Source organism: Bactrocera oleae, chromosome 2 (assembly GCF_042242935.1).
Source record: "Bactrocera oleae isolate idBacOlea1 chromosome 2, idBacOlea1, whole genome shotgun sequence".
Taxonomy (NCBI): Eukaryota; Metazoa; Arthropoda; class Insecta; order Diptera; family Tephritidae; genus Bactrocera; species Bactrocera oleae.
Genome location: NC_091536.1, coordinates 77,962,325 through 77,973,712, shown reverse-complemented (window position 1 = coordinate 77,973,712; position 11,388 = coordinate 77,962,325). Strand labels below are relative to the sequence as shown.

General features: G+C 34.1%; 1 protein-coding gene across 1 annotated transcript; it reads left to right on the top strand.

The window, feature by feature from the left end:
• The first annotated feature begins 5,308 nt into the window (after positions 1 to 5,308).
• Positions 5,309 to 8,750, top strand: Rh2 (Rhodopsin 2). The gene is made up of 5 exons (XM_014230326.3): positions 5,309 to 5,503; positions 5,574 to 5,646; positions 7,366 to 7,856; positions 7,939 to 8,364; positions 8,455 to 8,750. The coding sequence occupies exons 1-5, from the start codon at positions 5,442 to 5,444 to the stop codon at positions 8,582 to 8,584; spliced, it is 1,182 nt and encodes a 393-aa protein (XP_014085801.1). The 5' UTR covers positions 5,309 to 5,441; the 3' UTR covers positions 8,585 to 8,750.
• Positions 8,751 to 11,388: the final 2,638 nt, after the last annotated feature.

Here is an 11,388-nt window from a genome sequence, read left to right as displayed (position 1 = left end):
AAAAGTGTTTCAACGATTGATTCAAACGTCAGGTAACGCTCGTATTATAGGGGTCTTTTAAATTTTCGATGGCTCTTTGGTAGTATGATTTTCCGGAAAATTACACTAGAAACCAGCACACAGTGGACATGTAAGCAATTCGAAGTCAAATTTTTTTTACCGATTATGAGCTTGCGGCACCCATTTTACACTGAGTTTTCACATACTCAAATTTTCTTGAACGATATGTTTAGCAAGTGCCTCTAATATCTTTAGGGAGTCCGTTATCTCGATTAACCTAGTTTTACCGATTGGATGTTTTCTGCATCGCTAGGCCGTTTACTGGCCTAACAGTCCTCGGCGTTCATTTATGGATTTAGCAAACCACTTTCTTGTCCGATATACGTGAATGGAAACCGACATACGAAAATATCCGACCATCTTTTTGGATTGCAACTAAGTTCATAAGAAGTTGTCGAACTATTTCCTGTCCAACATTTAACTTACCTATCTTCTCCTTATTGCTTTTATTTATGTTATTACAGGGTAGCAACAAAGTAAAGATATTCTCAAATGTTTTATACGGTTACATAGGAAGCAGCGAGATACAACAGAGTATATGGTAAAAAATACTTTCTTATTTTCTTACTTTCTATGTAACCATTTATACCCTTCAGTGAATGCTTCTCAAAAAAGAAAGTCGTTTTGTAAAAAAAAATACACTTCCGAGCGGCTTAAAAAATTGTTATAAGAAATTATTATCAAAAATATTATTAATACAAAAATTGCCTGACAAATATATCCAAAAAAGACGTGAAAAAATTTAGTTCAGAAAGTTCATCGGTCGAATCGTTTCATAGGAAATTTCCTCATCGACTCTGAAAACAGCGTATACAGTTTTTGGAGCCGATTACTTAGTAAGTAAGTTAAAAAAATTCTTACAAATATTCCCAAATATACATACATAAGTACACACATTGGATATTAAAGTATAAAATCGATTTTTAAAATTAACAAACAGATATAAATCCTCAAATGGCCAATTAAAACGAATAGAGAAGTCACAGAACTCAATTGCATTGCATTAAAGTATTAATTTACAGTTAAACAACAAAACAGAACCACATAGCGGACAATTATAGGTTAAATAATATTTCAATTCACCTGTCAATCAATTGACATTGATCATTAAACCAAATATTGTTATAAGTTAATATACATATTTCTCTTTGTACACTGAACAAGTTTGTCACGATATGTGTGACAACCAAAAAGTTATAAATTATCAGCGTGACATGCTGAGTCGATTTAATCATATGTCTGTCCGTTTGTACAAGTATATACACGAATTAGTCCCTCAATTTTTGAGATATCGACCAGAAATTTTACACACGTGTTTTTCACACCAAGAAGCTGTTTATTTGGCTTAACCGTCGATATCAGACAACTATTGCATATAGCTGCCACACACCTTCACAAAATTTGGCATGAATAATTGCCCAAAGCAACGGTACAATCTCCAAAGAAATGGTTCAGATCGAACTACTATAGCTTATAGCCATACAAACCGAACGATCAGAGTAAAGTGCTTGTATGGAAAACTCTCTCATTTGTCGAGGTATCTTAACTAAATTTGCCATGGATTATTCTTTAAAACCATAATACAATATTCGAAGATATTGTATAGATCGGATCACTATAGCATATAGCTGCCATATTAACTGAACGAGCGGAGTAAAGTGCTTGTATAGAAAACTTTCTTAATTGACGAGATATCTCCACGCTCAAGCTTATCTTCAATCAAGCTATTGTAAGCAGCTTTTGTATCTGGGAAGGGTAATTTAAGTTCGGTGCGACCGAAGTTAACGTTTTTTTTGGTTGCTTTTTGTTATTTTCAGCATTTTTGTCGGTTGTCTACCTTGTCAAACAGAGAATACAAAATAAATGTACCAACAATGTTGCTGTCACTTATTGACATTGTAAACGCGTTTGTTCTATACAAACAGTTACAATAACTAACTGTATATCATTTAACTGTCTATATGCATGTCAATTTCACCCCTGACACCTGCAAAAGTGCACTTTAATAAATGTGGTATCAGTTTCAAATGCAAATTTCCTAATTTAATTTTATTTTTTATATAAATTTATAAGCGTTTTGCGCTTTGTACTACACAACGCTAATCCAATTAGTGATGAAAATGCAATTCGCTAATAAAAAGCGTGGCAACCTCTGTACGTGGCTACTCGTGGCAGCACTGGAACGCGGTTCCGGTTGACCGGCGCCATCGAGTAAAAGTGCAAAGTTAACGGTGTTTGGAAATTTCAACTGTTAATTTAATAGAAATTTTTTATGTAATTTTTCGCGAATGTGTGTGTGAATGGCGTGTCCATCAACCTCCACCACTGGCAAAAGTTCATAACTAATGGCAGCGTGCTCTAATGTAATCCACTGAAAAGTTAAAAATTAATGTGAAATTCAACTCATGTGAAGCTGCAGCAATTTTGTGAGGCTAATGGAAATGACAATGGACAGGTACATGCGCGCAAATAAGCAGACAAGTGGTGGAATTCCGCTGTATTACTAGGGGTTGAATAGTTTTGCCAATGAAAACACTAATCAAATTGTGGTAACATGTGTGGCTGATTTTCGTATACAAGTATGCTGTTTTACCGTTCACCTTCTCTGCAATTCCCGAAATTCAAGGCGTAGCTCAGCAATGGCAGTGTTTTAAATAGGGTGAGTGTACATACATATCTGAAATTTATGAATTATTCAAAATAAGGTCAAATTGCAAACATTTTTTGGGCGAAATAACCAGTCAAAACTCACTTCATTATATTTATTTAGATTTTTTATTATATATCATTTTACTTCCTTCATAAAGGACCGTTATCATTAGTTAGCATTAAAAAATTGTTGCTATCAACCTTGTTACAGACTAGGTATAAAAAACAAAAAAACGTTAACTTCGGTTGAGCCGAAGCTATAATAGCTTTCAAATGTGTATTTCTTAAAGCAACTATATGTATAACTAAATCTGAAAATATTCTGCTAGATTTTCTAGTCAAGTTGTTTGAAATAAGCAATCTTGCAGTACATTTAAAGCTAGGTTTAGTTAGTCTGGTAGGCTTACAAGTCACACATTCGCCAGTTTTGGTCCTTTGCGATACCAGACGGAGCTGCGTTATGAAATCCATAAAGAGTAGTCATTCTTTAGGATGTACGCGATTGACGCGAATTTCAACAGAGTGTGTGGCCTCACTAACGATACCTCTTCCAGTGCACAAGAGATGCTTCATTGTTTCTCTGGTGCCTTGCTCTCGATATTTTCTGATTTTGTTGCCGTACACCAATCTTAGTAATCTCGTCCTCTATATCATTGCGCTCGATGCCTTTGTGACCTGACACCCAGTAGAAGTGAAGTCGCTTGGTACTGAAGACACTCTCCACGCTGTCCTGCTTTCCTGAACACTTCTGCCCGATATGCGAAACGAGGTTAAAGCCTTGATGGCTGCTTGGCTGTCCACGTAGATGTTGACTCTGAAGTTGTCTGTCAATAGCAAAAACCTCTCTTTTAAATATACATATGTCGATATCTCAAGAACTGGACGAACATGGATTAATCCACTTAGCTCATCACGCTGACCATTTATATATGTGTATACTACACTTTATAAAGGTTTCCGACTTTTACTTCAGGCTGTTACAAACTGAGTGTCAAACTAAATAGACCGGAAATTTAGTGTAGAGTGTATAGTAAAATTATCCGCAGTGGATTTTTATTTTGGAGATTGTAGGTAGAAAAGTTTTCAAGAGTAGCACAGTACCCGGTTCGTATAATTATGACCATACCAATGTACCTATCTGTATCAAATTAATATGTTTGAAACTATGTTTGTGAAGATATCTTGAGAAAAAGTAAGGGTAGCAAACGGGTTAACACTGGACTCACTTCTCTTGAACTTGCAAAATCTTGAAATTTTGTATAAATAGTGGAACCATACTCATATATCTATATATCTATATAGCATGCAATCTATTCAAACCGCTATTCTGACACCGCAATCATGAAACCTCAGCCAACAGGTGATAATCCGATAATACTCATGTCTACTTTTTACCGACTTTAATCAAGGTTAAGGCCAAGGCGTTAATGAACACATAGAGAAAATGAAGGCGATTTTGGAAATTTTTTTCTTAAGCTAATTATAATATTTTATAATGAAAATTTATATAAATATTTTTGTTTTAAAATATCTGAAACCATTTGAAAGCAGGTATATATACATATATATAATATAAAAGCCTTCAAATAAATATGTTTTAATTAGTAATTTTGATTTACAATATATTTTTTATATTTGTTTATCGCTGAAATGTTAAACACCTAAATTTCGTGTAATATCGATTAATCGATAACAATCAATTTAATTTTATGGATAAAAATACAGTCAAAATAGTCTTCAATTACCATTAAAATACATTTAACACATATTAAAATAAAGCCATGTTACACAAAAACATATTTTTCTTAAATTTAATTATCGATAGTACCACATTTAGCAAAAAAAAATTTTGTTCGAAAAATTATATCTCATTTATCGCTGAAAAGTTCTTCTATAGAATACAAGCAGGTAAGCTTAGTAAGTTCTATGTATTATCGGTTAATCGATAACTTCCAATTATATATTATTGACCAAGGATATAATTAAATTGTCATTCAACGGCAAGCTAAGGTAAACATATTTCGATAATTTTTAGTATTGAATTGTCGATAGTAATTATAATTTATTTGTTTTACTTGTTCAACCCTCAATATAACAAAAAACTAAATATTGCTCAATAAATTTAAACTTAAGTTATCGATAAAATGTAATAATTAATTGGCAATAATTATCGAAAACTAATTTCAAATATACTTTAATAAATTTAATTTTAGTTTAAATATATACATTTTCTAGATATCCTCTTTTCTTCATAAAAATCTAGAAAAATATTATTTGAAGTATTAACAATTGCCATTACGAAAAACATTATATAATTAATATTCTATAACTTTACATGTTATTCACCTATAAGAAATTAGGGCCAATAATATAAAATCAAATAAATTAGCATAACGTAGCACAAATAATATTCCCCGCCGACATTTTTGCAAATAGCAAAAACCTCCAAATAATTATTCTATCCACCGACATTTAACCAACAAATATTTCCCGTGTAATTTACCCAGTTCATTATAATTCCACACCTGTGTTAAATGCCTCTGTACGTATTTGCTTTAGTCAGCGCATTTATCAAACACATTCGAATTATTGTGTGATTGCGCATACTGTGATTGCATTTTATTCACGCGTGGCGCTTACAAGTAGGCAACAATAGTGAACGGAAGGTTCCAGTGCAAAAAATCCGAATAGTGATTTAAACGGTACGAGCGTTCGCGCATTTTATAAATGAAATGTTGGAAAATTTAACAGCATTCAACTTTTCTGAACTATATAATGCCATCAACTGGCAGCGGTTAGTGAGAAATTATTAAATAAATTGCAATTATTGTTAATAATCGAAAATTTAAATAAATCCCACACAGTCTCGATGAAATTTGGAGTGAATTCGGCAAAGGGTGTACATTGTATGCGGCCAATGGTTCGATCATGGATTGTGTAAGTGTAAATTGTATCGAATGTTTAATTGTGTGAGCTTGAAAGCAATTAATTGTTGACGAGATTATGAGGACAAGCGATTCATTCAAATGTTTCAAAACGAAATAATATTTGGTGTTTGAACAGGTGTGAATATTATTTGAGGAAACATTCAGATATTTAATAGCTTAAAATCACAATTAATTGTACAAACGTACCCCCATGCGTTCTTCAATGAATACGTGATTTCATTAGCTGGCGTTTCCATATTGATTTTGTAGCAGTTTGTTTGCCATCAAAGGTATGCCAAAATTAATCCCTTAAATCACAAAAAGCTCAGCTGTCGGATTAGGCTTTGGATTTGAAAGGAAACAACTTTGTGTAAAAAAAACTTTGACAATGGAAGACAAGCAAGAAAATAATACCCGGCTTGTCAGACAAATAGTTGAACACATCAACAAGATTATTGTACTAGAACTGGAAATAATAAAACGTTTTTTCTTTTCGATAAGATTTTCAACAATATAAAACTTTTAATTAATATTGAAACCAAAACTGACTTCACGTTGACAGAAAAACTATGAAAACATAGCTTTATTCTAGAAAGTCTGGAAGTAAAGCAAGGTCTACCGAAAAAATAGAATTCAAAATACCCGAGCTCTCAGAATGTTTTAAAGCCGTGTCGGATTACTGTAGGAAAGAATAAGGAGATCTGGGATCGGCACCCGTTTTATATTCTCAAACTAACAAAGTAGGTACGACGATAAAATTCGGTTTCAAAATCAAAAACGGCGACGAAACGGCATAACCTAAACGAAGCTCACTACCCGCTTCTGTTTAGTTAAAGGCGTAAAACCGGTTTTTATCAGCAGTGAAGTAGTGACTTAATACCCTTAAAATTCTTATAGAAACTGTGTAATTTTTAAACCCTTAACAGGGTCGCCACAAAGGTTGTAACACCTAGAAGGAGTCGTCGGAAACCCTATCAAATATATGTATATACAAATGATCAATGTGACGAGCTGTGTCGATTTACCAAGTCTGTCTAAATCTACGAAAACTAGTTCCTCAGTTTTTGAGATACCGCTCTGAAATGTTGCACACGTCCTTTACTCTCCAAGAAGCTTTCACTTGTCGGAGCCATAGTAGCTGCCATATAAACTGACCTATATCCAGTTCTTGTAGGAATTTTTTGTATTTGTGAAGGGTATTACAGCTTCGGTGCAGCTGAAGTTAGTGATGCCTGGTTACAGTTTCAATTTTAGATAATTTTATAAATCCTAAAAGCAACAAATCAAATCAATCAAGACTTACTTCGGCCTATGAACTGAAGTCCTCTTCGACAAAATATATAACTCATGAGTAAAGACATAAGGATATAAGTATTTCGCTAAAATCTATAGATCTTTACGAGCTGGTAAATATATATATATCGAAAGTGATTGAAATCGACTTATAGCTTCCAGGAGGCTCCTTATAACTAATAGTGGCTTCCGTAATCCCGTTCATATTTTTCTCATTCATCCATAATATTAAGAAGTTTGGTTACAAAAATAGGTCACATGGTTTTCTAACTTCACCAAATGGCGATTGATTTCTGCGTCACAATTGTTTAGCAGACGTCCCAAGATAATTTACTTTCTTTACAAATATGTATGTCCCCATGTTATTATAAAAATATTATTAATTTATTTATATATTATATCCGATAACTATTGTAAAACATGCTTCTATTATCAGATTACCCCCGATATGGCACACCTCGTCAACCCCTACTGGAGTAAATTCCCACCAATGGATTCGACAATGAGTCAATTTTTGGGTATTTTCACATTGGCCCTACTACTCCTCTCCACGTGTGGCAATGGCGTTGTAGTCTATATATTTGGTGGCACCAAATCGCTGCGCACACCCGCTAATCTGCTCGTGCTGAACTTGGCATTTTCCGACTTTTGCATGATGATCTCGCAAGCGCCGGTCATGATCATCAATTTCTATTACGAGACCTGGATACTGGGACCGCTATGGTGCGACATTTATTCCATCTGTGGCTCGATGTTCGGCTGTGTGTCCATTTGGTCAATGTGCATGATTGCACTGGATCGCTATAATGTTATTGTGAAGGGCGTTTCAGGGCGACCAATGACGATTAAATTGGCACAGAAGAAAATCATTGCCATTTGGTTGTTTGCAACATTTTGGACCATGGCACCGTTAATGGGCTGGAGCAGGTGCGTTAATATGTTGGTGTTGTACGTAAATTAATAACTGTTAATTAAATTTCTCATTTCTCGTTCGCTTTTATGCGAACAGATATGTGCCCGAAGGTAATTTAACCGCTTGTTCCATCGATTATATGACGCACGATTGGAATGCACGCTCCTACCTGCTCACCTACTCACTGCTCGTCTACTTTACACCGCTTTGTCTTATTTGTTTTTCCTACTGGTTTATTATTGAGGCTGTGGCCGCGCATGAGAAGGCAATGCGCGACCAGGCTAAAAAGATGAACGTCAAGTCGTTGCGCTCCTCTGAGGATTGTGAGAAGAGTGCCGAGGCGAAATTGGCCAAGGTGGCATTGACCACAATCTCCTTGTGGTTTATGGGATGGACACCTTATTTAATAATTTGCTATTGCGGACTCTTCGAAGTGGAAATTTTGACGCCGTTAAATACTATCTGGGGTGGCACATTCGCCAAGATCAGCGCGGCTTTTAATCCGATTGTGTACGCTATCAGGTGAATCGTTAAATATGCGCTGCATATGCATGGCAGTAATGCGCCAATGATAATGGTTAATAACAATTTAATTACTTAATTTAATTACAGTCACCCCAAGTATCGTTTGGTGCTGAAGAAGAAGTGTCCGTGTTGTGTATTCGGTTCGACTGAGGAGCCCAAGCCGGACGCGCCAGCAGCGGAAAGTCAGGGCACAACCGACGCTGAATCGAATGCTTAGCGGGGATAGAGAATTTTCGCGTTATAATAATATTTACCAATTAAATAGTTCCTGGACATTTTGGTTATTTACTATATATAAAAAATTATAAAACAAGATAAGCAGAATACTTCCTGAAATATAAATAATATTATTCATGTCAACAAGCTACTAAATTAGCATAAAGAAAATGTCTTCGTATTTTATCTAATATAACAAAAGTGTTCCATGTTTTTACCTATAAATATTGATCATCCATTTCCAAAAACATATTTTAAGACTTTTCCGAAACATGACCTTCCATGAGAATTTAAATTGAAATAGGAAATGATTTCATATGAAGTCCAAGCACACCGAATATTTTGAACTCTACACATCTAAGCAAGAAAAATTGTTACCGAATAAAAACACGTCCGCTGTAGAACTACTAGATAGAAACTTTAAATTATATTATCTCTATCAACATTATTCTTTCTAGTGGAATTGACTCTCAAACAGCCTAAGCAATCTTGATTGATTGACCGTTATTTTTGGTGCTGATACAGCTTTGAATACTTGCAATGCTGGAAACCCTGAGTTCATTTGCAAGAAATGTTCAGTCACGGTTTTTTTTTCATGAACTATTTTATGTCGTCAACTTATCTGCTATATACTATCATAAACGGGAAAATTTTCATAATAATTTCAAAAAAGCTTACCGTCGAAAGCCACAGGAACTGCTACATATGTATATCCAAGTTACTTTAAGATATCACATATTAATACGGGTGCGACATGAGACCTATACAATGTTAGTTATAACCCCAGGATATCAAAAACTTCACGTTGTCTTTGATATCAATTGTCCTTACTTCCTGCACCAGAAGACATTCACCGTCTCTTGATTTGCTCTAACCTTGATCATGTGCTCTCGTACTTCACGCAACACGCTCTATACAATATGTGATGTAATTCTAGCGGAACGATACCACAAAGCAGTTTCTGGGATTAACTTTCTGCCAAACAAGTTCGGAATTGAGTACTGCCTTCCAACTTTAATTGCTAAACCAGAAGAAAAACCATAGCTATAGTCTTTATCTCATTGCATCCGCACTAATTAACTCCACTGCTGTTAATAAGTTCTTTATCCTACTACTAACGGTACTATTATAACATAAAGCCCTCTCTGATTGTGTCTTGCAAATTGCAGCATTACCTAGAACCATTATTTAACGAGATCTGATAGGACCCACCGTCTTTTGCACAACGTTCCCAGTCATGTGTGGGATCCAAAAAATTTGCAGACTCGACAGGGAAAGAAATTTTTAATACTTTTCTAGTTTACAAAACAAAAATTTTTAAAAACGTCATCTCTTAGTCGACTTACTCCGCTTAATATCAAATGTTATGATCCGTTTCCACGACAGACGGGTCTACATAACCACAACCGATATATTAATAATTTGAAAAATGTAGCTCACTCGCCTTGTAGATAAGGCACAGTTACACGGACTAAAATTACATAAAAATACATATAAATTAAGTAAAGAAAAAAATTGACAAACCGGGAATTTGGAAACCGAGCAATAACTATTGATTCATACCCATAAGCAAGAGAAAAAGAAAAATAATAATTTGACTATCCGTTTGGGTGGAAAACAGAAAGCCGGAGAACATGTAGATTAACTCCTTATATGTAAACACCGTTACGCAATGTAATGGTTGTGGTAATATTAATGGCAGTGCAGCTACTATGAATATTTTCGCCAATAAAACATTGTATTGTACTGATTACACTTGTATAAAGGGAGGAAGTTGTGTGCGAAAATAAAAAAATTGAAAGGAAAATGGAAAATATGAAATAAAATATTAACATACATTTTACACATACAGACATATGTAGTTACCATTCGCTCAACATGTGTGCCGCACAAAGCTTTTAAAAATGTTGACTTTTAATTTCGAATGGCAAATATTGCAATTTTTTGGCGTAAATGGAAAATCAGCGAAATGACATAAAGCAGCAGGCAACCCATTTAGCTCACTGTTGCCGCTTTTTATGCAAAGTAAAGTTTAAAATAACACCAATAATAACAATAGAAATACAATATATTAAGCGATTTTTTATTAATAATTTCACAATTTAAAATGTTAAAAAAAAATAAAATATTTTAGTTGTGGAGCCAGCTATTAAGGCTTTATGTTATTGTTGAAATTTATAAACTTTCATAACTGTAGCGAGAAAGTGAAAAACACACACATGCATAGCTGAGTACAACTGAGTTATGGTCCATATTTTGCAGCAAATTTCAAAAAAAAAAAAATAAAAACTCAATTGCAATATTGTTATATAAACAAATATCTGGAATGTGCGGTCATTAATCAAGATGAGAGTGTGTACAAAAATATTTATATACGACTGACTAAGCCGCATAAAGCTCACGAGAATTTGAGACATATAAATGTATTTATTTTTTTTATATGTGTACATATGTATGTATATACCTACATATAAGCGCATTTATTATTCTCTTTTTATTATTTATTATTTCATTTTTTCCAATTCCGTTTTTCGAGATTTACTTTTTACTATGCGCATACTTGTCATGGAGTAATTGATTTGATTGACATGTGGCAGCAGTTGTGGCCTGTTGACCCCACTGCACTGCTGTCGCAAAAAATATAAAGGAAATAAACCAAGTCAAATGTCATAGATAGCTTTTGGAAGTATTTCAATAAAATGGTTTGCAATTTTTGTGTAGTGATATATGTATGTATATATATATATGGTTAATATAAATGTTTAGCTAAATTTACAGTGGAAACTAATTGTGAATACCTACATA

Bases quoted from the DNA above. Each gene is read 5' to 3' on its own strand.
- Rh2 (XM_014230326.3), top strand. From the start codon at position 5,442: ATGTTGGAAAATTTAACAGCATTCAACTTTTCTGAACTATATAATGCC. The intron at 5,504-5,573 runs GTTAGTGAGAAA...AATCCCACACAG, and splicing joins AATGCCATCAACTGGCAGCG to TCTCGATGAAATTTGGAGTG. The intron at 7,857-7,938 runs GTGCGTTAATAT...TTATGCGAACAG, and splicing joins CCGTTAATGGGCTGGAGCAG to ATATGTGCCCGAAGGTAATT.